The sequence below is a fragment of the Onychostruthus taczanowskii genome, unplaced genomic scaffold (genome assembly GCF_017590055.1).
Source record: "Onychostruthus taczanowskii isolate IOZ18803 unplaced genomic scaffold, ASM1759005v1 scaffold20, whole genome shotgun sequence".
Classification (NCBI taxonomy): domain Eukaryota; kingdom Metazoa; phylum Chordata; class Aves; order Passeriformes; family Passeridae; genus Onychostruthus; species Onychostruthus taczanowskii.
Window position 1 is genome coordinate 8,428,491 of NW_024499240.1, and position 23,479 is coordinate 8,451,969.

At 37.2% G+C, this 23,479-nt stretch overlaps 1 protein-coding gene across 1 annotated transcript in view; it reads right to left on the reverse strand.

Annotated features, from left to right (window-relative positions):
* PDE1A (phosphodiesterase 1A) overlaps positions 1-20,336 on the reverse strand; it is a 144,888-nt gene extending 124,552 nt beyond the window's left edge. The window contains exon 1 of the mRNA XM_041403755.1: positions 20,230-20,336. Coding sequence (XP_041259689.1) covers positions 20,230-20,333 — 104 coding nt within the window. The 5' untranslated portion in view covers positions 20,334-20,336. The remainder of the gene's footprint in view (positions 1-20,229) is intronic.
* Between the last annotated feature and the right edge of the window lie 3,143 nt (positions 20,337-23,479).

The window sequence follows — 23,479 nt, forward strand, 5'->3', positions numbered from 1 at the left end:
CACAGTGAGAAATACTAAAGAACCTTGGAAAAGGCCACTATACTTGACCAGTCTGACTGACTAAGCCATGGGGATACATGTAATTTGTTGCATACACATCATCTTAGTTTTAAAGAAAAAACATCTTCAATCCAATCTGGAGTTGAGCAAACCTACTTACCCTTTCTCATCAGCACAATGCAATCTTTCAAGTTAAGCAACATTATAATGCAAGAATGCATCTGTGAATAACTCCCCTTAAGTTGCAAACACAGAACTAAAGCAGGGTGTCCTGTTTCAGCTTCTTAAAAGCTTAAAGGACTCTTCACTGGCATCTTTGACTGAGGGAAGAGTAAGGAGAAAGAGTACTGGAATTTCCCAATTCAGCTTCATACAGGTTTCCTGAAGGAGTCAAAGACAACTATTCTGGACTCTAAAGAACATGTTGATACGTAGGAGGTGTTTGGTACCCTTCCCAGCTACCTAATTACTCTAATGTAAATCTAGAACTCCAGCACTTTCTGATACCACGAAATTTGAAAAAGTAAGTCCAAGATTCTAAATGGAACAGCACAATACACAAAATATCCATTTATTCTCCTGATGTAAAAGTATTGAAAAGTATAGAGACTTTGACACAGTCCTCCTGGAGAGACAATACATTCAGTCATTCTAAAACTGAAACCTACTTTGAAATTCTGTTTTGTCCCAACATAACTAATCAACAGCTGGGCAAACTGATGGGAGGAATTTAGACAGTGTGAGTTGTGGCCATTCCACAGCTATCACTTCTGGAAATTTTTAGGTCTTTACTTCCTGGAAGCAGCAAGGGAGGGAAATTTCAAGGAAGTAATTTCCTTCTCCCTTTCTGCTGCTCTTAAATGTCTTTTATTACACACCATTGGATTCCTCCATTTTTAGCAGCATTTCAAGATGAGATACATTTGGGAAGGCTTTGATTCTAACATACAACAACACAAGGTCACGGACAGACTCTCAGCTGGAGCTGAATGCCTAAGGATCTGGAGAGCAGCTCTTTGCACCAATCCCCAGGTTATGAGCCGAAGTTAGGTGACATGCAAAAAATAAATGCTGAAGTACTAAATAACAGCATTAATTTGTTAAGCAACTGACACAGAAATCATTCATAACAACTTGGAAAAAATTTCCTGTACTGTAAAACTTTTAAACAATATATTTTAAACATTTGTTTGCTGTGATACTACCCAAATTTGCCAGTGGTAGATAAAGACCATCTGTGTAGTTGCTATACAAACAGAACAAAAAAGCTCATTGCTACCCCAAAGATCTCACAACATATGTTATGTGAGAAATGAGTACACTGACATGTTACCAAGTCTGATTTTTGTTTTAGACTTTAGGCAGTGACTGGTGAGAATGCATCCCACATCCCAATTTACTTATAGGCAGAATCAATTATGCTTTGAGTCATTTTTATGAGATTCCAAATACAGAGAAATTACAACCATACTTGTCAAAATAAGATTCTTTGGTTATAGGTAATGGTCAGGGAGCATCTATAGAAGTGAAGCTACAAGTAATTTGCTTAAACTGTGCAAAAAATTACATGAGCTGAATACTTAACATAATTACTATATTTCCAATGTCCCAGTCTAGGCAAAGAATAAATGCCTAGATAAGAGGTGGAACTGGTTTCAAATTTGAGCAGTCAGCTTCCAACAATGACAAACAATAGCTAAACCAGTTGAAATACTTTCCTTTGCTTAGCTACTACTGTAAACTCAGCATATTCCATCTTTACACCCATTTGAAATGTGACACATTTTTTGCAGGCTAATCTAAAGGAAGGCAGCTCTGAGAGTCCCAGAGATCAGCATCATTTCCTGTTTAAAGCACATACCTGTGATGCTTTTATTTTTTTAAATTGATTCAGTTAAAACAATAACTTTTGGAACTTACAGTAACATTTAGCACATCTTTCAAGGATGCAAGCAGATAGAGATTGGTGACTGCAGTGATAATTACACTTGCCAGGAAGTGATGAATCATTTCATACACTTTTCCTGGTCTTATTTTAAAACTAAGAACTTGGCACTTCTCCTTTTTTATTTTGGCATACACCCAAAAAGCTGCAGCATTTTTTTTCCAGACCAAGGGTTAAAACAGACATACAGAAAGATGAGACCCTGCTTAAACTGCCAGACTGTTAAACTTTCCATACTGGTATGGGGAGAAAACTTGAAATAAAACACTAGGGAAAAACTGCTGAACAAGAACTCTGAGGAGTTTTAAGCTATGAGTTATGATGAAACAACTGCAGAAACCCAGATACATGTAAATGGACCTAAAAAGAGGAGAATGGGTAAGAAGACAACAGCAGATTGCATTTGTTTCTTGTGACAAATGGATACTGCAGTCAAATAATTAGAGTTATGTCCATATCCAAACAGAATCTTGTAATGGTGGAATTTATCAGCATCACATATTGACGCAAGACTATCAAAAGTCTTATTAAAAGCCTCATTAAAGTCCATCAAAAGTTCAGATCTAGGTATTTAAACATTCTAATTACTTCCTAAAAGTTCACCCTTCATTTCTCTGTTTTGTCTGAGGTTTCGTCAACAACCATCAGTCACTCCCAAGCATAGTTTCTCATGCCCTGCACACAAATATGCCCTTCACTGAGGTAGACCAAGAAAAGAATGTTTAGAAACTTTGATTTAGAACAGTTAAATGAAAGAAAAGGAGCATTTTCTATTTAATTAAATTGCATTAATAGACAAAATCAGTGCCACCTTTTACAAAGGATTAAGATATAAGAAATATTTTTGCTTCCATGTTTTTTCAGAAAGCTTTTAAACACTAAAAATCACATGGACACTGAGAGATGCCTAGGGAACATTTGGGTTAAACATTTTCACATTCATGTTCTGCAAGTGCCACTGAAAAGAAGCTCTCTGAAAGGCTTAAAAGTAGCAGGCAGCATTGCTTGATTTTTTTCATGCACTGATCTAACAAGAAATTAGAAATTTCAAGCTCCTGACCCTGACACAAAAAAACCCCACAAAATTGCAATAAAGAATTTATTTTAAAAGCATCTCCTTGGAGTAGCAGTAAATGCTAAATAAAATGAGTACTGGCAGCCTGTATATTCACATATAAATTCCTCAAACATCTTGTATTTAAGGCTCTGGGTTTGGTTTTCTTTTCTAATTATCAGTGTTCTGCATTTCATCACATATGTCAGACTTGGACTCACAGGGAAAAGCACCATAACAGAGCAGCCTATCAGCTACACCAGCAGCCTGGAACCTAAACAGCCCAAGACAGAACCCAAGAAACTCTAAATCTTTTTGCATGTTGTACTGTAATTAATAATAACATGTGCTTTTACAGGAGCTTACTGATCATGCTGATGCTGGGGGTTTTTTTGCTACAAAATATCTTTCTGTACTATTCTTCATTAACAATACCTATCTTAACTGTGGAGATTGCATCACTCTACTTTTGAAGGGCATTTTCAGTTTTGTCTAAAGTATCAATTTCATGCCATAATTTTATATTATTTTCCTGCTATTTATAACAGCTCCAACACTATTTCAATTTGGAAAACCCACAGGGAAAAAAAAAAACACCAAAACAAATATAAATAATGGGTTTTAAAATTATAATAGCTTTCCAAAAGCATAGATGAATCCAGCCCCTCAGATACATTTTTGTCAGGGGCATGTAGTGATGCTACCTCTAAAGATTACTCTTGAAGATTATTTTTTTAAAGTAAATGGAATTATTCAATTATTCTTTTTCCATGGTTTCTGATGGCAAATTGATGTTGTTGACTCAAATTGATATTGGTGTATATAATCCTTGCATACCAAAATTCTTGACAGCATTCAAGTTCATCTAACTAAGACTAGAAAGTCTTAGGGAAAGAGTATCAGTCAGATTTGACAAGTATTTGGAAGGAAAAAATACCACTATCAGTAAGAGGAATTTTGACAGATCTTATATATATAGGCATATACGTTTAACATAGCTGACTATGAAAAATAAAAACTATTTATTCTACTTTATCAGCCAAAAGTATAGTTACATAAGAATGAGCAAAAAGGAGGTAATAACTTTCTGGGATCCATGAAGGCAGCAAGCTTATCATGACATTTACGCCTACTCAGATGTTCATCTGGGAAAGTCATATTGACAGCTTAGTGCTTGAAGCCATCATTGTTCACAGACACATACAATTAATAGCTAGACAGTAATGAGATGGAAGTCTACCTGAGTATGCAGAGGGTGGAAGGTTGTGGTGCACCCACATATAACCACTACAAAAACTCCCTACTGCAAAGACTGTCTCTGTTAGCAGATCAGGAAATATCAGACTAAAATACTATTTTTGTGAACCCTATAGACTTACTTTCCAAGTCTGGCCACTCTCCAGACTTTTGTTTGGAGGCTGGAGCGAAGAGCACAAGGGGAGGTTTCAGAGCTTGCTCCCCCTGCATATCATCATCTTGAACAAGACAGCACTTCCACACAGGCTGGACTTGGGCAGCTCCCATTGGAATAAATCACCTGAACTAATCAATAATCATTTGCCTTCCTGACTTCCCAGACTAACTGATTGCATAGCACATAAGTAAAAGATTAATGCACTTTCCAGCCTTGACCATTTACAATCCAGTAAGAGGTATACAAAATTTAACATTTTTATGGGATGGAGATTTTAGCATTTAATCAGTTCTACAGGTGACTCTGGATATCAGAGGCCTCAGAAGTTAGTCCATATAAATGGATTGTCATGCAGGCACATACCGGGGGAAACACAGAATAATCAAAAAGTGCAGAAATGAGCATGAATAGAGATGAAGAAAATTCATGTTTTCAAAACACATTTCTCTTTCTCCATTTTTTCTTAACTATTCCTTTGAAATACTTTTTTAATACTTTCAGTCTTGCAAAGAAAGAGCTATGAGCCATCTACCCCAAAAGTGCATATTTCACAAAGCCCCATTAACATATGCTTATCTGAAATGTATGAAGTTTATCAGATTCTGGTGTTAAAGAAGCCCATCAGTGCCACAAGTCATTTATGTAACTTCAGCCTCTTTCTCTGAGATGAAGTGTTAAAAGAAACCCTTGTTAGCAAAACAAGTCGTGGTCAGTGACACGACCAAAATGGAATTAACTGACACTAAGAACTAAGCCTTTATTCTAGGCCAGGTACTATAGTTCACTCTTCCTTTCAGAATAATAAGTGTTTTCTTAATAGTCCTCAATACATTTAAGTATTTGTGCTAGTAGAGCTCAAAAAACCTACATGAAATGTTTGAGAAGTTGTTTGATTGCAGTACATGTAGGCAGAATAAGCAGGACTGTCAAAATCACTCAGGTGGATGAGAGGAGAGCAGTGGACATTGTCTACCTCGACTTCAGCAAGGCTGTCAGCACTGTCTCCTGACAGTGTGGAGAGATGGGCAGGGAGGAGCCTTCTGGAATTCAATAAAGGTGAGTGCAGGGTCCCACGTCTGGGAAGAAAAGCCCCACACACCAGCACAGGCTGGGGCTTGCCTGCTGGAGCAGCTCTGTGGGAAAGGACCCAGGGGTCCTGGTGGACAATGAGCTGTTCCTGAGCCATGAGTGAGCCCCTGTGGCCAAGAAGGCCAATGGGATCCTGGGGTGCATCAGGAAGAGCATTGCCAGCAGGTTGAGAGAGGTGATCCTGCCCCGCTGCTCAGCCCTGGTGAGGCACATCTGGAGTGCTGTGTCCAGTTCTGGGCCCCTCAGCACAGGAGAGACATGGAGATCCTGGAGCCAGTCCAGAGGATGGCAGCAAAGATGATTAAGGAAGCATCTCTATTATGAGGAAAGGCTGAGAGCTGGGCCTGTTCAGCCTCAAGAAGAGGTGACTAAAAGGAGACCTCATCGATGTCTGCCCATATCTGAAGGGAGAGTGCCAAAAGGATGGAGCCTGGCTCTTCTCAGTGGTGCTGAGCAATAGGATAAGAGGCAATGGGCAGAAACTAATGCACAGGAAGTTCCACCTGAACATGAGGAAGAATTTCTTTACTATGTGGTTGACCAAGCACTGGAACAGATCATCCACAGGTTGTGGAGTCTCTCTCAATGGAGACTTTCAAGAATCATCTGGATGCAACCCAGTGCCATGTGCCCAGCTTGAGAAGGGTCCCTAGAGGTTGGACCAGATGTCCCAGTGTGGTCCCTTCCAATCTCACCTATTCCATGATTTTGTGATAATGAATTTCAGCAGACAGGAAACATGTCAGTAACAAGAATGTGGAGCAATGACCTGATTTTACCAAGTAACTGCAACATAATGTAACTTCAGGAATTCACAACCTAATCATCTGCAAAAAGCAGGACAAAAATCCTTCTCAGTTTCTAAGTATATTTTTGAGAAGCTGATTTAAATAAATGAAGTGAAAAATCTAGCTTTTGGGACCAGCTTGAGTGAGAAGCACCTTAACTATCAAGAGAAGCCTTGTGCACCACAATCCTTCTTAATGCTAATGAATGAATGAGGAGAGAAAATGTATTGGTGTCATTTGGGCTGTTTTGCTAGAACAAACCCATTTGGTAAGGAGCTGCAAGAACTTGCATTCATGTCAGGATGTCACATTGTATTGAAGTGACTAAGGATGCAGCATCCATCTTTCAGAAAAAATGGAGAGGAGTGACTGCCTTCTCCATCAACACTGACATCATCTATGTTTAAGACTAACTTTTCAAACATCAATAGGAAAAGAATCGAAGTAACATTTAAAAACAAAAACAAGTGCATAACCTTGCAGTGAAGTGAGTGGTTTCATGAAAGGATAAAAAAACACCGTCTTTCTCTGCTGCTTTCTCTTTGTGAGTCACACTCTGGGAGTGGTACCAGAACGGCTTGTTGTCCTATTTCTATGGAAAAAATCCTTGAGCAAGTTCATTCTTGATTAAGTTAGCATGGTGCCAAGCAAATATAAAGCACTGCATCTTTGATTCTGTGTTTTCTATTGTTCCAGTTGTGCTGGGGGAGGGAAGCAATCTCATGGTTTTATTAACAGTGCTTCAGCACTGGCTTTGCTGTGAACAGTACTGGCATAACATTTCCTTGTGTTTTTCAGCTTCACTGAGGGAAAATCTATTTGATACAATTTAGGGATTTCATTTCTCAGTACACCAGTTATGGCTGTGAATTAATATTAACACCCCAGCTCTGAGAGTTCATTCCTGTGCTATGCCACATCCATTATCCATTTAACCGTGCCAATAAGGCAGATCCTTGAAATTACATGGATTGCTACAAACAATCTGGATTAAAGGTAACTCTTCTTTCCCAAAAAGATTGTGGAACTAAGTGAGAAGGAAATAGCTTGACTATTGAAGCAAGCATACGTCACTGAATTCAAAGCTATGAACTGAAGCTGCCACAGATGAGTGGGATAATTTCTGGTGTTAATTTTTCCCACGGTACAAATGTGACCTTTTTAAGATGAAGTAATCTTTTAGGAAAGTGTTAATGTGAACAGAATAAAAGCTACCTTCCATTGAAGTACAAAGGCCTGAATAGAAGCGTTACAATTGTATAGTCACTTCACTATAATTGGAAATACATTGTTTCCCAGATAACACCTTCCCTCATTTTCAATTTCATGATCCACGTACAAAGATAAGGCAATCTGGGTAGTTGTAACTACCTATGTAGGTCTTGATGCCTTATGGACAATGAAATTTAAATTAAAAATAGTAGCCTACATTTGCTTATTAGTAGTCAACTTTTGGTAATGTGATAGTTTACTGAGTAAAGCATCTCTTTTACATATGTAACTGCTGATTTTAAATCTTCACTCATGAAGAAATGGCAGCTTCTAGCCTCACAATGTTAGGCTTTCAGTGTTAATTATGAAGGGAAGAATGGGGAAACTGAAATATTTGTGATGGGAATAGACATTTTGTAACAGGATAATAATGCAAAATAAGAGAGTTCTTTCAATAGGGAAGGCTGTATTTAATCATGAAGTGAAGCAACAAAGGCTTTTGTGCTTCTGACATTTTCCTCTGAGGCAACTCAAAAAAAAACCAAAACTTCTAACTTTCATTAAACACTTTTAGAAGTGATGAGTGTATACTGAGAATCCTTCAGCTACCCATAAAAATGCAAGTACAACATTTAAGACTTCATCATTTAATGTGGTAGATACTTCTATAGCAAATACTGTCCAATCTTGTGCCTGTAATGAAAATTGAAATGAATGCAACGTAATTATTTGGTTTAAGTGGGGATGTTATTAGATAAAATTGTCCCCTCCCTTTTCCACTGCTCCCATTCCTCAAATCACTACAGAAAAACTGCCAAAATAAAAGTTTAGATGATGGTGTGCAACTGGTTTTTTCTTTCAACCTCATCTGCACTGTCAAAGGTTCACAGTTGCATTAAACATGGTGAGATCTATTTGTGATAATGGTAATACAAATTACAATCTGCTGATTTTATTGTTAAAAATAAATTTAATGACAAACTGGGATACAATTGAATGCATGTGAGCTGAGGAGCCCATCCTTAATTTGTCTGTCTGCAAAAAACATAGCTCATTAGTGAGAGTGGCAAAAATCCAAAATCAGAGCAATAAATAGCAAATTCAGTGCAATCTGTTTCTGTGTTACTACTATAGCTGCAGCCAAGTGATAGACAAAGGGAGGTAAACATGTTTCTTTCCCTTGGGAGAAGGGGGAAAAAAAAGAAAAAAAAAAGGTAATTCAGGGAATCCTCCTATCAGGTGATTTCTTCACTTACCAATTAAGAAAATAAGAATCATGTCCAATAAGAATTAACTCTGAAAACTATAACATGCTTGACATAGCCCAGTGTTCATAAAAAGGAATTACCAATAACCTTAGCCAAATTTCATTGCATCCATGAAATACTGTGCCCTTTTGTCACAATAAAGTAAATCTGTTTTGAGGTCTCATTTATTGTGTTGTAATTCAATAGTGTCCAATTATGCTGGTTTAAGTGAGACCAGAACCAGGCTAATTTTATTTGATTATTGACTGGATTGAGAAATCACAGGCTGAAGTTCTATGGTCTACAGGCACAACTTCAACATTATTATCTTAATTCCTCAAAAACTACTACATATCTTTTCTATTATTCATTCAAAAACCCCAAAACTTTTTCATGCTGTGCATTTCAGAAAAATCTATAGTAAATCATACATTGTACCTGAAAGAAAAATTTACTGTTGGATCTTGAAATTTTCTTACATCTCTGAACTGCACTCTTGTAAATCTAAAGGATTTTCAGACTGAACCACAAAACCCCAATACAGCCAGGAACTGGAGTGCATTTAAATATTATTAGATAATAATAGACTGAATAAAAGCAGATGACTGAGCAAATAGAGCCATAGCTGGGCCATGAAGTACTTCTTGCTGAGATTCAGAATTATATTATGCAGCAGCCCTTTTGTGAAAATCATCAACTAATTTTCAGAAGTGAAGCATCATATGTACGTTTTTGTAATCACACCCATATAGAAAACTGGAATTTATCCCATACACGTGGTACTCTGCCAACTTCAATAAGATATGGTTGCCAGCTAAAGACCGATTTAATATAACTTGTACAATGTAGAAAAATTTTAGTTCCGTGCCAGGAGTATCATCATAACGAGAATCATTGTCAAATGATAAGAATGCATTTTAGTGTGAGAAATCACATCTGTTGTCATTTTACATTGCCATTATAGAGCTTCACACAGTATTTTTAAAGTCTATTTCAATTCAGTCACCATATGTAAAGCTGCCATACCATTTTTCATTACTGGGAATGAAAAGAATACAGTTACTCTCTAAGACCACTATGAATTCTTCCTTTTCCTGAGATTCTTCCCCTTCCTCTGTCAAAGCTAATGTAGAAATTGAAGCATAAAGTTTCATGTTATTCCCTTGATCATTCAACCTAAACATGCATTTGAGATTGCATTTGATATATAAACATCTAGAAGCATTTAAAAATCAAATTCTGCTAATAACTGTTTCCCCAAATAGTAACACAATTCAAGAATTCTGCAACTTCTGAGTCCTTCTGTCTTAAACCAAGATGATTTTAGCATTGAACTGATGATGAGAATATTCTGAACTTTTAAACTAAAAAGTCTAGCTAAAACTCATAGGAAACTACATACTTTCATTAACTCATTCTCCACTCCACATTTTGCCTTGAACTTTTGCAGGAACATAAGGATCCTTTTATACTACAAACACAACATTTTGGATGCAGCTCTTTGTCTGACAGAGAAGATGAGCACAGTACTAGAAGGCTAAATATGACCTCATTCTAAGACAAGGTTGACTCTCTCCTGTATCCAGAATTTATCTGGTCAAAGCTGATTGTAAGTCAAGACAGAAAAATAGATGACAGAGCTGGCTCCATATGGTTTATGTCCACCATAACCAAATATTTTTTTCCAGGAATTGATAATATTAAAATCTTATGGTATGTTTGCTCTTGTTAAAGCATTAAATCAAAGCAAGAATTTTGTTAAGAATTCTAACACCGTACTAATTTTTTCTTTTTGTATCAGTAGACATATTGACCAAGTTGTATTACATCTATCACGATTTAGTCTTCTAAAAGGCTCCACATGTGTTAACACAAACTTTGGTTTGGGCTCTCACAGTGATAAAAAAAGCAAGTTTGGATTGAGCGATAAACTCTCACAAATCCCATAATCATTTGGGATGATCATACCCTGTGTTTACCTTGTATCCAGCTCTAGAAACAGATTTGCAGTTTTTGTATGATCAGATTCAAAATGTTTTACCCTATCTGCTATGAAGGCAAACCATTTTTCTTCTAGATAATATTCTCTTTCATACAGCATATGAACCACATTCATCACCTTCATCAGTGGTGAAGGAAAAGGGAAAGGTTTGGTATATTAAACTAGAATTAAGGATCATAAGGCCTAGGCTCCAAATGTTCATGAGTTGTCCATTCGGCATTCTTGGAAACAGAATTTCTCTTTCACAGAAACATATTGCCAATTTTTTATTTCTTACCAAGTCCCTAGGTATGCATCAACAAGCTTTTTTTTTAACTACAAAGCTAGGAACACAATTACACATATAGGTTTATAAGTGTATGGAAACAAAATGTTTCAACATTTTCATGCCTAGCTACTTCTATACATTACATATTTAAATGTTTCTGGAACAGTAGGGATTTTCTATCAATCAAGTGGAAAGGAAATCCCATTTTGTTGTGTAGCTCACACAAAGTAGAAAATGGCTAACTGAACTACCCAAGAAAATAACTTAAAAAAATAATTAAATCGTTCTCTTGAAGACAAATCTTTCTCACAATTATCACTAAACTATTTACATGTGTATGTTAATACCATTCTTCATTTTGACATGTCTTTGACAAATATTTTTTAATATTTTAGAGAAAACAAGCAGTATTAAATCAATCTGCTAGAAAGGAACTTCAAACTCAAAAGGTCAAAATAAGCCAAATTTTCTATTTATCACATTTTAGGTTAAGAACAAAATTTACACCAATGAGATGCAGTAGAAATGAACTTATTTTGAAGATTATAATTTTTTTTCATTCCTCTTACTTAGACACACACCACTCTAATACTGCCTATCATTCAATGATTGCAGTTTTTCTTCCAGAGGCAAGTGTACTATTTCACTCAATAAATCAAGATAGTTTGGCAGTTTTGAGGAGTCTTCAGGCCAGAGACAAGGACTCAACACTTTCCAGCATAGTATAATAATGTGCCATGAACATTGTATATGTTAAAGGTACAAAATACATGCATTGCATTAAGAGATGGAGACAAATATCAAATACTCACAGGTAAATTAATTTGAAGTCTCATCTGCGTTCCAATTATTTAGAATGAAGACCCATAATGTGTGTGCAAGGAAGATACAATACTAAAATAGTTATTTCTTGTCAGAGACAATATGTCAGGGAAAAGGTCATTTTGTCTTACTGCCATTGACTGTTACAGATAAACCTGGTCTGTAAATTTTAACTGAATTATGGCTGGTGAGCATGTCTTGGCAGCTATTGAAACATAGAACCTTCTCTGATACTTCAGCAGTTTTCTATGAAAGAGAAACATCCAATTTTCAATTACCTGTAAAATCCAAGGTCGTTCTAGTTACGCTGAAAATAAGTAAATCAGAGTTGGTCAGTAATTTTATAATTTAACTTCTCCAATGGAAAATTTCAAATTTCATGCACCACTTACTTTGCTTATAAAATTATATCTATCTCAGAGATTTCCTGACTATAGGTAACTATTCCTCTAGATTTCTCAGAGCTCAGGTCACCTTTGCAGCACAGGGACTAGGACAAGCAGCTTTCAAGTAATAAGGTTGCTGCCACTTCAGTTTAAGGGTTTGGAAGTTGAAAAGACAGAAAGAGATACTCATTTAAAGTTTTTAAAGACATTTCAGATTACTCATTCTTCTGAGCTTTTAATCTTGGTGGCCTTTTCCAAGGTTTTTTTATGTATTCTTCAGAGCAGGAATTCTGCATTCCAGCCCACCCTAATGGAAATTAATGACAATGGTGTAATGCTTTTTGCAGTGCAGTTGCCTGTGCATCAGAAAATCACACACTGAAGATATAAAGGAGCTGTCAAAAGGGACAACAATTTGCAACTCCATCTGATCCTGGTATATTTATCATTTCTGCCAAACAGGAATCTGAGTTATCTTAAGTGAATGTATTTGAGATTAGGAAATACAGTGATACAAATAAAAAAATCTTCAGTTTAGAAGAAAAATACTCAAACCTTCATCAAGCCTTTAGCAAAAATGGCAAAAGAAAACTACAGAATTACACTAAGAGGCGTCCAAGGTATTGCAAAATAAAAACAAAACCAAAAAAATAAACGATTCAAAAGTAAAAAATAAACTATTCAAAACACAGTAAATAAAAATACAAAATATGTAATGGCAGGTAAGCATGATGTTAGGTGTTAATTCTTCAATAAATTCTGCAGACAACACAGAAGAAAAAAAAAACTCATTTAATTTCAAATTTCCCAGGCAGAACAGTTCTATATTGTAGAACAAATGAAGAAAGAAATAAATTCTACCCAGCAGTTTGTTCTTTACTCTCTGGTATAAATTACACTAACAGTGAACAATTCAAATGTAGCTGCCTTCAAACACTATTTATCAGAGAAATTCACAACAATTAAATGTCTCCATAATATTTATGAAGGCTACTTGTTTTCCTGGGGCGCCAAAAGTCTGGAGAACGGTTGGGTCAAACAAACTGCAGCCAATGTCAAACAATTGATAAAGGAGCATAAGCACTTGTACAGACAAACATCTTCTTGAGGTCGCTCCTAGTTAAATAACACTGCTTCAAATAATATCTGCACTATGCTTGGAGGCTTGAATGGCTGGAATTCAACCGTCTCTTATTCTGAAAAAACTTACCAAATACATAGCAACAGAATCATGCAAAAATGCTAAATGCTAATGACTACAAACATGAGATCAGTGAAGAAAAGAAAAAGCACCTTTTTTTTTTAACATTGGAGCGATATTTATAGAACTGCTAATCCTGAAACAAGCACAGCTTTAACATCCATGTTATTTTAATGTTTTTCAGCACATGATACTTCAAGGTATACTGGCTTTTCTGGAACATCTAAAATCAGATATATTTGCATAAATTGTCAAAGCGACAAGCAACTTAGGAATGCTTTTTGTCATTTCACGAGAGTGACTCAGATGAGCACACTTCTCTTACTCATTCAAAATAAACCATACTAAATCACATTACAGTCCAGCTTCGTGTACAGACCATAAGCAGCACAATTGCAGCTAATGAGTACTCATTCTCTGATCATTCACTTCAAGAATAAAAATTCTAATAAAGCACTTTTCAGCTATTTTTTTTTTTTTTTGATTTGCAGATCCATGAGCTATTGCCAGCAGTGGCAAAGGGCTTTATAGCCAAGGCAAACAATAGGCTCAGGGGGGTTTAGAATACAGTTTTGTAACTGCTGGTTGTAGATTACCAGTATTTCATTGATTCAGCTGAGGTGCAAATAAATGATTACAATTGTCCTGAATTAGCCCAAGCACACAACACGGATGTTTGTACTGGCCTTCTTTCAGGCCAGCTATTTGTAGCTGTAGCTACAAAAGCACAGATGTTATCTGTGCATCATAACTCTGGTGTGACGTGGGCTCTACTTGATCTTCATGAAACCTGCTAGTTCAAAGTTAGCCTTTCAAAAATTGAACCCTGAGAAGAAGTTCATATTGGATCAACATTTTCTGTCATGTTTTGATACAATACTAGGTGCCCTAGGACAGATTTTACAATACCATAGAACTAAGGACTGAAAACGTAACAGATGTAAGACCATGACTGTTTTCTTAGAGAGCTGCTCAAGCGAGACCATCTCCTTTAAATTCAGGTAGTCCCAGCCTCAGACAACTCTCTGTTGTAAGCATGCAATGAGATATGAAAACACAGAGGGAATCCAGCCGAGGAACTGATAAAATTTCAGTTTATAGTAAGGGTAAACAAAAAAAAAAAAAAAAAAAAAAAAAAAAAAAAAAAAAAAAAAAAAACAAAAAAAAAAAACCTTTTTTTTTTTTTTACCCAAAAAAAACAACTCTATTGCTGTTTTTACCACAGAAGAAATCCCTGGGTAGTATCAAAACCAGTCACACAAGAACAGCTGAAAAAAAAAAGAGCATGGAGTAAGCAAAGAGTTGGGAATGTATTTTGGGAGACAATCCACGGAACTTGCAGAAAATGCTCACCTTTTAGGGATGATATATCTGACAAACTCACTCCACTCACAGAAAAGAAACTACTTTAGAAATCACGTTTCCAGCAGAATCCACAGGAATAAATACAATAGCATGTCAACAGCATTTGACTTCACAAATGAAATTACATGTGCTGGCCATCAGTCAATCACACAAGCTTTTAGGATCAAGTCACATAGTCCTTTAAAATCACTATTTCTTGCATATATGTATTCAGGAAATGTGTGTCTTTGCTGTGACCAGTTGCAGCCTTTAACAGAAACTGGATTTGTCATTCTTTTCAAGTCTAAGCAGTTTTGTAAAAGAAAAGAGAGGTCAGGGAGAAGGCTGGCTTCTTCAGTCGGCAGCACTGCCTGACTAATTGCAAAGCTTTATGGACTGTGAAAACTGAGTCATTTCATTGTCAGCTGTAACTTTATAAGTGATGTACTCAATTTCTGTTTAGCTTCCCTTAACCACAGCAGAGTGCAATTTTCTCTCCTTTTAGTCGCAACTGCTCAGTTTTCCCCATTTCCCTAGTAAAATGAAAGGATTTACTTTGTATCAAGTTCTGACTGCCTCTGTAGATCCTCTTTATGAAGCCTGGTTTTGTAAGTTTCCACAAATTGCATTGGCGACCTATGTAATGTAATGAAAGTATGTAATGAAATTGTATGGGAAGGCAGTAAAGGAAAAAAAAAATCCAAATACCTGCTGTTGCCTGAGAAGGTGTAAAGAACTCTGTAACTGCGCAGTCTGTGGGTCAAACTTAGCCCATTTGGTCCTTGGTTATTAGTTAGCTGATTATTTCCCTTCCTTTTGGAAGGCTTTGAATGTCTGGAGACGGATTTTGACAAAAATAAACCTTTCATGTTATATATAATACAGTAGTACTGGAGGACTCACTACCATAGTAGATCTTACACCTTTTTCACAGTCTTATTTGTCAAATAGTCTTCAGTAAATGGCAGCAGAAATAATTGCAACTGTTTTGTTCTAGCCCTCCTCCAGAGATTATACCAGGAGTAAGCCAGATCAGAGAGAAAACACAAACAAAATGGAACAGTACTAAGTGGGTTCACTCCTAAACGATTATTTTGACATCTTACAGGAAAAATTCTGTCAGGCACAATTTTGATAAACCTGAGGTTATGTTTCTCTTTCAGATGTATGAAGTGAATGCCTATTTTTATTATAGCTTCCACTGGTAACTATGTAATTTCAGTATTTAGGCATTTGCATTTTTCTAACTCTATATAATTAGCAAGACAAAAGGGCTTTTTTCTCTCATCCAGATATTTTGACTTCACTCTACTGTGGAGGTGGAGCAGAACCTGGGAGTTACATGTGGGAGGGCCATAGGAACTCTGAGGTTTTGACCCATAGCTCTGAGAAACTGTGGCAGGCTTCAGTGTGCAACAGCTAAATTAGAGAATGAAGTTTTTAAAGAAATGTTTATAAAAACTGGTCAGCAATCAAGGATCCCTGCACAAGGAGTTGGCAGGAGTTCAAAATAAGAGGAAAGTCATTATTTGTGTAGTCAGCTATATACAGTATGTCTCTAAACAGAGATCTGAATAGAACACTTATAAGGTGAATAGCCACAGAAAGTATTTTTTAGGAAATTTTAGAAGTCTTGTATATAGTATAAGTAGAGTCAGATGTCTAAGCTAAAAAAAATACAGAATATAGAGACTTAATTGCAGCTTAGTAGTCAATTTCATAAAATGTTATCTTTAATCTCCTTTCCATTGTCCTTAGGTATAATACTTAATTTTAATTGGACACATATGTGAGTGATGCATAAACATGTTCAAGTTATTTACTCACTAATGAATTCAAAGGTCAGAAAGGAGCCCACCCCTAATACTATGTCCAGCAGTGACAAGGATAGCAGAAGCTACTTGCAAAGGTGTCCAAGATGTCTACTTGCAAAATAAAAAAATATGGGGGGGAGGGGGGGGGATGTCTGGCTGTTCTGCATTGACATTGAGTGAAGTGGCAAAAGACAAAACAGACAGCACCCGATTTCACACTCTGAGGAACAATGCAGAGCTAAGTCAAGGCTACATGCAGATTAAGGAGAATACCAAACCCTGCAAGGCCAGTAAGCATAAAGACCTCTGCTTTAAACCTGGTTCTCTGCATTCCAAATGAAAATGCTTTTGAAAAGCAGCTTTTCTTTCTGAGCTCACTAGCATGCTCTATCAGCAGCAGAAGACAAACTCTCCTAGGCAGCAAATCATCTCGATCTATTGACACCATAATACATTTAAGTTGGAGGTTTATTTACTGTCTAAAGAAAGATTCAATCCAATAGAGAATAAATGTTTGTGGTAGAAAAGGTGTAACTGGTGCCATTTAAACAGGCTGAGCAGGAGTCCCCTGGCTGGGCTGTGACAAGGTGTTTTTTGAAGTGGAGGTATATAACACTCCCCTTCAGTCAGGCAACTGGAGTTCCTGCAGTGGCTTCACTGGCTTTTGTTTTTATTCTTCTGCATAACATAGAATTATAAAAGCCACACTATTATACGAGTTATTGAGCTGTTCCTTATTATTTGTTTTTGCTTTCTCCATGAACTACAAAACATTAGAAGAGTGCAGTCTGCATACTGAAAATATCTTAATTCAAAAACCAGAAGCTACAGTCAAGACAAATTTACATGACTCTTTCACACATCTCGTTTCACTGAGCATGTGTTTTATACATTCAGGCATCAATAAAATCAGCACCAATGCTAATGATCAAGTTATGAAATTCAAACTAATATCTTCTCTGACAGATAATGTCCTTGGTTGCAACACTGCTGCAATTCCAGTGTAAGGAAAACAGAGTGGGATTTTTAATTGCCATATAAAAGTAAGAGCTTAGGAATAAAGCACCATAAACCAAATAAAAATTATATATAATTTTAATTTTATTCCAAAAATTCCAGCCTTTATTGCACCACTTAGGCTAGCAAGATCTATGAAAGCCTATAGAATACAAAACCTATAAAAAGCCCTTTCATTCAAGCTCCCACAGTGGACAGCTTGTCTTATTGGGCATTCAAATGAGGATTTTCATTTATCTTTAAGTGCATTCAACTCACCTGTCTTCTAGAACAGTCTCTATTTCATAAAAATAAATTTAAAAAAAAACAACAAATCAAGAACAAAAATACTCCAAAACATACAAGGTTAAATAGACTTCTGCTGCCAATTTTTTAATTAAAGTCTATTATGAAGAAAGATGTAATGCCAAGAGAAAATTAAAGATGATTTTAAGTAAGGGTCTATTGTACAGCTTTTGAACACTATTCAGATAGTTACCTAATTTAAATCCAATGTTCTTTCAGAAATAATGACCTGCTTGCAAGAAGATAATCAGCACTCTTGACTGGCAAAATACCATAAAACTGTGTTGAAATCACATAAAAATTATGTAGGTCTGTGGACTCTATCAGCAAGAACAGATTCAGCTTCATAATTCAAACCATGAAGTCCTGACTCCAGTGTAAATATACTGCTGCACACTACTTTGCTCAATAATTTGTCTTCATATGTAGTTACATTAACAGTTCCCATCTCTGTGATGAAACAATTCTCCTGACTGTTTATAAAAGAATTCCTCCCAAGTCAGATTATCTGGCAGTCCCTCTCTCCTACCATATACAAACATGCTTCTACTTTGATATCTGCTCACCAACAAAATTAATCCTTTTCCTTAATGATTGATGCTTATACTATAAAATGAGCCCAGATATCTACTCCGAAAATTTCAATTCTTTGAAATTTCCTCATACAGTGTTCATAATATCGACTAGTTGGTGATTTCCAATTGACCAGTGAATAATTAAAACGAAACCATTGGTAAGTCTGAAAAACAGTCAGCTGAGTGCATATCTAATAATACAACCTGTGGTTTTTTTAAATACAAGCATTTTAGCATCATCTTGTCACAACGTTCAGGAGGTTGGCACCAACCTGTGAAAGGTGCGTCATTTCCAAACAGGTAAGCTCCATTTTACATTGATACACCACAAATTCCAAATATCATTTTAACTACTCCTAAAGAAGAATAAACCTTATTTCCTGGAGGTCTTGTATTGATTGTCACCCAACATTTAGTTATTTGCATTAGTTTGTTTAATGGTACCATTCCAGAGGCAGATGAAAGGAAATGTTTCAACCCAAGAGTCTAGTGGCAACAGACAACTTACAGAAAAAAACAGCAGCTAAGACCCTATACAAATGGAAATCTGCACAAATTGATGGAGGTCTTTGGTAGCAGAAACTCAGAGGCAAAATGTGTGACATCATCATATAATCAAAATATTTGTTCTGCTGTGTACACTTTGGAGATTTTATGGGGACATTTTTCCCAAAGCGTCTTAAACAGAGTGATGATAGGATTCAGAGCAAATATTCAAAAGCATATCACAGAAGTTACGTTAAATCCCTGACCACACCTGAAAAGTGACTTTACAATCAAGGAAACCAATTTCTCTTTACAGAAAGCAGATGGTGGAAATCCCCTTCCCCACAGCCAATTTGAGTCTCTACCCAATGCACAGGGGAAAAAGGCAGTGCCATAGCCGACACATCTAATCCTCCACACTTGAATAACCTGTTTACCTTCAACAGCTGAGGCACTATTTAGCATCTGTGGAATACCTTTAGAAAACCAGGATTAAAAATCTTCCCAGCAAAAATAATAGTGCCGTTTCTTTGCTTCAACAAGTGTAACATGTATTTGTAACATCCTGACATCAGCTTTCAGATCAAAAACCTGGCAAATACTGAAAAGGAGATGTTGATATTTGAGGGGTTTAGAATGCACTAGTTTAATAGAGTTTCTCTCTGACAGGTTGCAGATGTTTATTTACCGATCATTTGCACTGAAATGAAAATTGCATTTGAGAGCAGTGAATTAGACACAGCAGGAACACAGTGGTCCCCTCAAATACCCTTTCAAATAGTTTCTAGCATTATTGAACACCAAAATAATTGGAAAAACCAGACATAGCTTCCTAATAGCTAAGCACCTTTTAATACAGATTTCTTTACCTTCAGTTTTAAAGGCAAAGTATTAGTTCTTCCTCTAAAATTGCAATAATATACTTACCCATACATGCTGACAATGATGAAACAGCTCCAGAAATGCTGATTCTGAAGATAACATTTATAAAATCATATCAGAGATGTGGAAGTGCTAACTTGGAAGGACTTACCTGCATTTCAATTTGGATAATAACTCTCACTTATTATACATCTTTTAAATGAGCTGGCTGAACCTAATAGAGAGTCTGACATTAACCTAAGTACCATTGTAAACCAGAACGATGTACTGTATTGTGGGAGCAAATACTGTTCACAGCTTAAATAACTCTCTCGTTTGCTAATTAGACATTTTAACAAACAGAAGAAAATTATCTTTCCCAAGGAACAGAACAAAAGCCAAGGAGACAAGCTACTCACATTCCTTTGAGTCGTTGCCACATTTTCTCTGCATGTCCTCCTATTTGGTACTGTACAGAGGCGCTTTCCAGTTCCCGAGTTGTTTCTGTCGCTCGAGCCCCCATCGTTATTGTCCTACAGCGATACAGTTACAGTCAGGCTCAGCAGCAAGGAAATGCAGTCCTTAGTCCACTACAAATTTCAGAAGATCCACGCATGTTAGACAGTAGCTGCTGTCATAGCAAAACACATCAGAATTACAACAGCTGAGGGACGATCCTGCCTGAATCGCTATTCACTTTGACAGACAAATCCACTCTTCCCCCCCAAGCACAGAGCAAGTACACACAGCTCCTCTGACCTCACAAGTCTAATCCATACGGAGAGCCAGCTACTTATACTACTGACTGCTCAAGCTCCTTTCTCATGCACTTTTTCTGCTGTAGGAATACACACAGAAGCACAAAAGAGTCCTTAAAATGGACTATAATTCATTGCCATGCAGGATAAATGTGAATGGCTTTAACAATCCAGAAGGAAAGAAAGGCTGGTTTCTGCTTTGCAGGTTGGAGAAACAGGCTGCAATAGGAAAGCAGATGGTAGATGCCAGTATCAGCCACATCACCCTACAAAAAGAGTGTATGTTCAAATGCCAGAGCTTTCCTCTCTTTAGCTGATCCTGAGTTGTTTCTTATTGAATAAATATCTACCAGCCTGTCAATAAAAATATGACTGCACAAATGCTAAGTCAGTAGCAAAGACACATCTAAATCCCTGCAGAAGAGAAATCAGCGAGCGCTACAGGTTGTTATTGAAGGAATATGCTGTAATGATGACTGTTCACCTTCTCCTAGCAACTCCACACAGTAGGTAACTGTCAATTTTACTGGTGGAAAATGCAGCAGCTGCAAGACAGCCCACTCTGTGAATCCTCTGGGACAGCAGCATGTGTGTGTCAAAATGTGATGCTGAACTCTGTGTGTCTGCCAGCAAAAAAACAATTAAGTGCATACAAACAGCAAAAGGGTTGAGGACTAATCAGTGCATGAGCCATGCAGCAGATTGCCTGCTCTGCCTTCCAAGTGCAAACCTGAGAACCTATATGTACAGCCAAAGTCAGGGCTTGGAGAGGGCAAAGGAGGGGATTTTTCCTTGCTGCTTGCTCAGTCACAGACTTGGGTCTGCAGAGCGCTCCTCCACTCTGAAAAGAGAATTTCTCTTGTTTGGCGAGTAAAAAATCTTCATTTCTGAAGCAGCAGCCAAGTAATCAAATATACCCCAGACTTGTCTCAGTGATCATGTTTGTTTCAATCAGACTAAGAGCAGTGCAAGAAGCCAGGCAAGAGGAGGGTGCCAAGAGGGAGTAAATGTGTCAGCTTTGTCAGCTACTGCTGCCACTGCCAGTTGGGAAAAGGAGCTTTGGGTCCACATTGGAAATGTAAGGATGAGAGTCCTCAGATGGTGACTGGAAGGAGCCTAAGGGTGAGGGAGGAATATTTCAGTATGGTTTTAACTAAACAGCTTTATCTGTGTTAAATTTTGCAATGGAGTGAGATAATGAGCATTCCTGTCTGATGCAACTGGCAGAAATGGATATTACTACTAAGTGCTCAGGTTCTTACAGGAAAATATAAAAGGGGCTCACAGCTTTGAAATCTTAATATTTCAGAATTTCCTTGTAGTATTGCATTTTTGTTTCTCTATGGCAAATTTTATGCACATTATAGAGATAAATTACACCCTATGAGAGTTATAAACCAGTTTGAGTTTCATCTTTTGTATGCTGATTTCAGGTGGATAATTAAACAGTACATTTCATTTGCTTCCATGGATTTAAGGCATACACAATTTTAAACTCCTATTAGATTCCAGACTTCCACTGAATTCTTCCAGACTCAAACATTTAAGAGTCAGTCCCATAAAATTCACTACTAATTTCTGAAAAACAGTCACTGGATGAGTGAAATTACAATTTTCAAACATTAAGACAAAAATGAAGAAATATAAATATGTATTTTCAACACCTGTAAGGCATTTATTTGGTCAAATGCAGCAGCAGTACCTTTGAACAACTTAAAACCTTTCAAAGTTTCCACTCCCGTTTTGCATGGAGTCCAAGCAAAGTTTGTAAGAAAGAGCATAAATATCATTCCATGGAATAATTAATAAGGACATCTCACACTAATCTGGGCTCTTCCCTGCCTTTTAACTGCCAAATATCTGAAGCAAAGCAAAGAAATTAAGTATTTATAGAAACCACATCAACCTCCAGGGACAGCGTGGAATTTTAAGGGCCTCAAAAAGTATTTCCAGCTCTTGTTGTCCAATTCTACAATGAAAAAAAGTAGTGGTGTTTGCAAGCTGCTCTCTGTCCCTCAGAAGGAATTCAGTACTTGAAGATACATTGCTTTGATTTACTGGAGAACACCATAATGAGAAGGCAATAACCTCCAGGAAGGAAGGTGCGAACTGCCCAAACACTATCCCTGTAAATGGAGATACACCTGCTAACCAGAGCTCCACAAAGGAAAATTGTACCACCTCTGCTCCCTGAAGGACCCTGCCACTACAACAATAGAAATTCCTGTAGTAGAATCTCCCAGCATGGCTTAAGCAAAAGACAAACACAGCAGCCTTTGCTCCAAAGGTTTATCCTGAGAAACGATAGAGCAAACCATCAGAGAAGACACCAAAGGATGAAATTGTATCTCTGAAAATTTAAAACAGTGCAGGAAACAAAAGAAAAGATAGATAAGGCATCTGAAAATCAAGAAATTTGCCAGAACATGTCCCTGTAGTTCCCTAGGGAGACAAACAAACCATCTAAAACAAAAGAGAAACTTTTAAGTTATCTGGAAAACATGACCAAAAAGCCCTCATAGAAACACTGGGAAAGGAGAGACCTTTCCTCCCTTTAGCTTCTGTGAATAAGGCTCAGAGAATGAAGTAGCTGAGCCTACATCCTTCCTCTGGCTCAGTGCAGGGCACACAAGGCTGAGCATGACAGGGCCAAGGCAGTGTCCCCACAGCTCTTGCTGCAAGAGGTGGTGCAAGGCCCCGGAGACAGGAGCGTGCTGCAGCACAGAGCAGCCACGCCATGCGATGTACGGAGCAATGGGGGCCAGCAGAGCAGCCACAGCCAGCCCCACCTGCCCAGAACCTCTGTCCCTGCAGCACAAGCAGGTCAAAAGAAGACCCAGAATACTAAACTGTGAGCAGCTACTTTAGAAAGCAAGGCCAGTCAAGAGGGCTAGCATCTGAAATAAAAAAT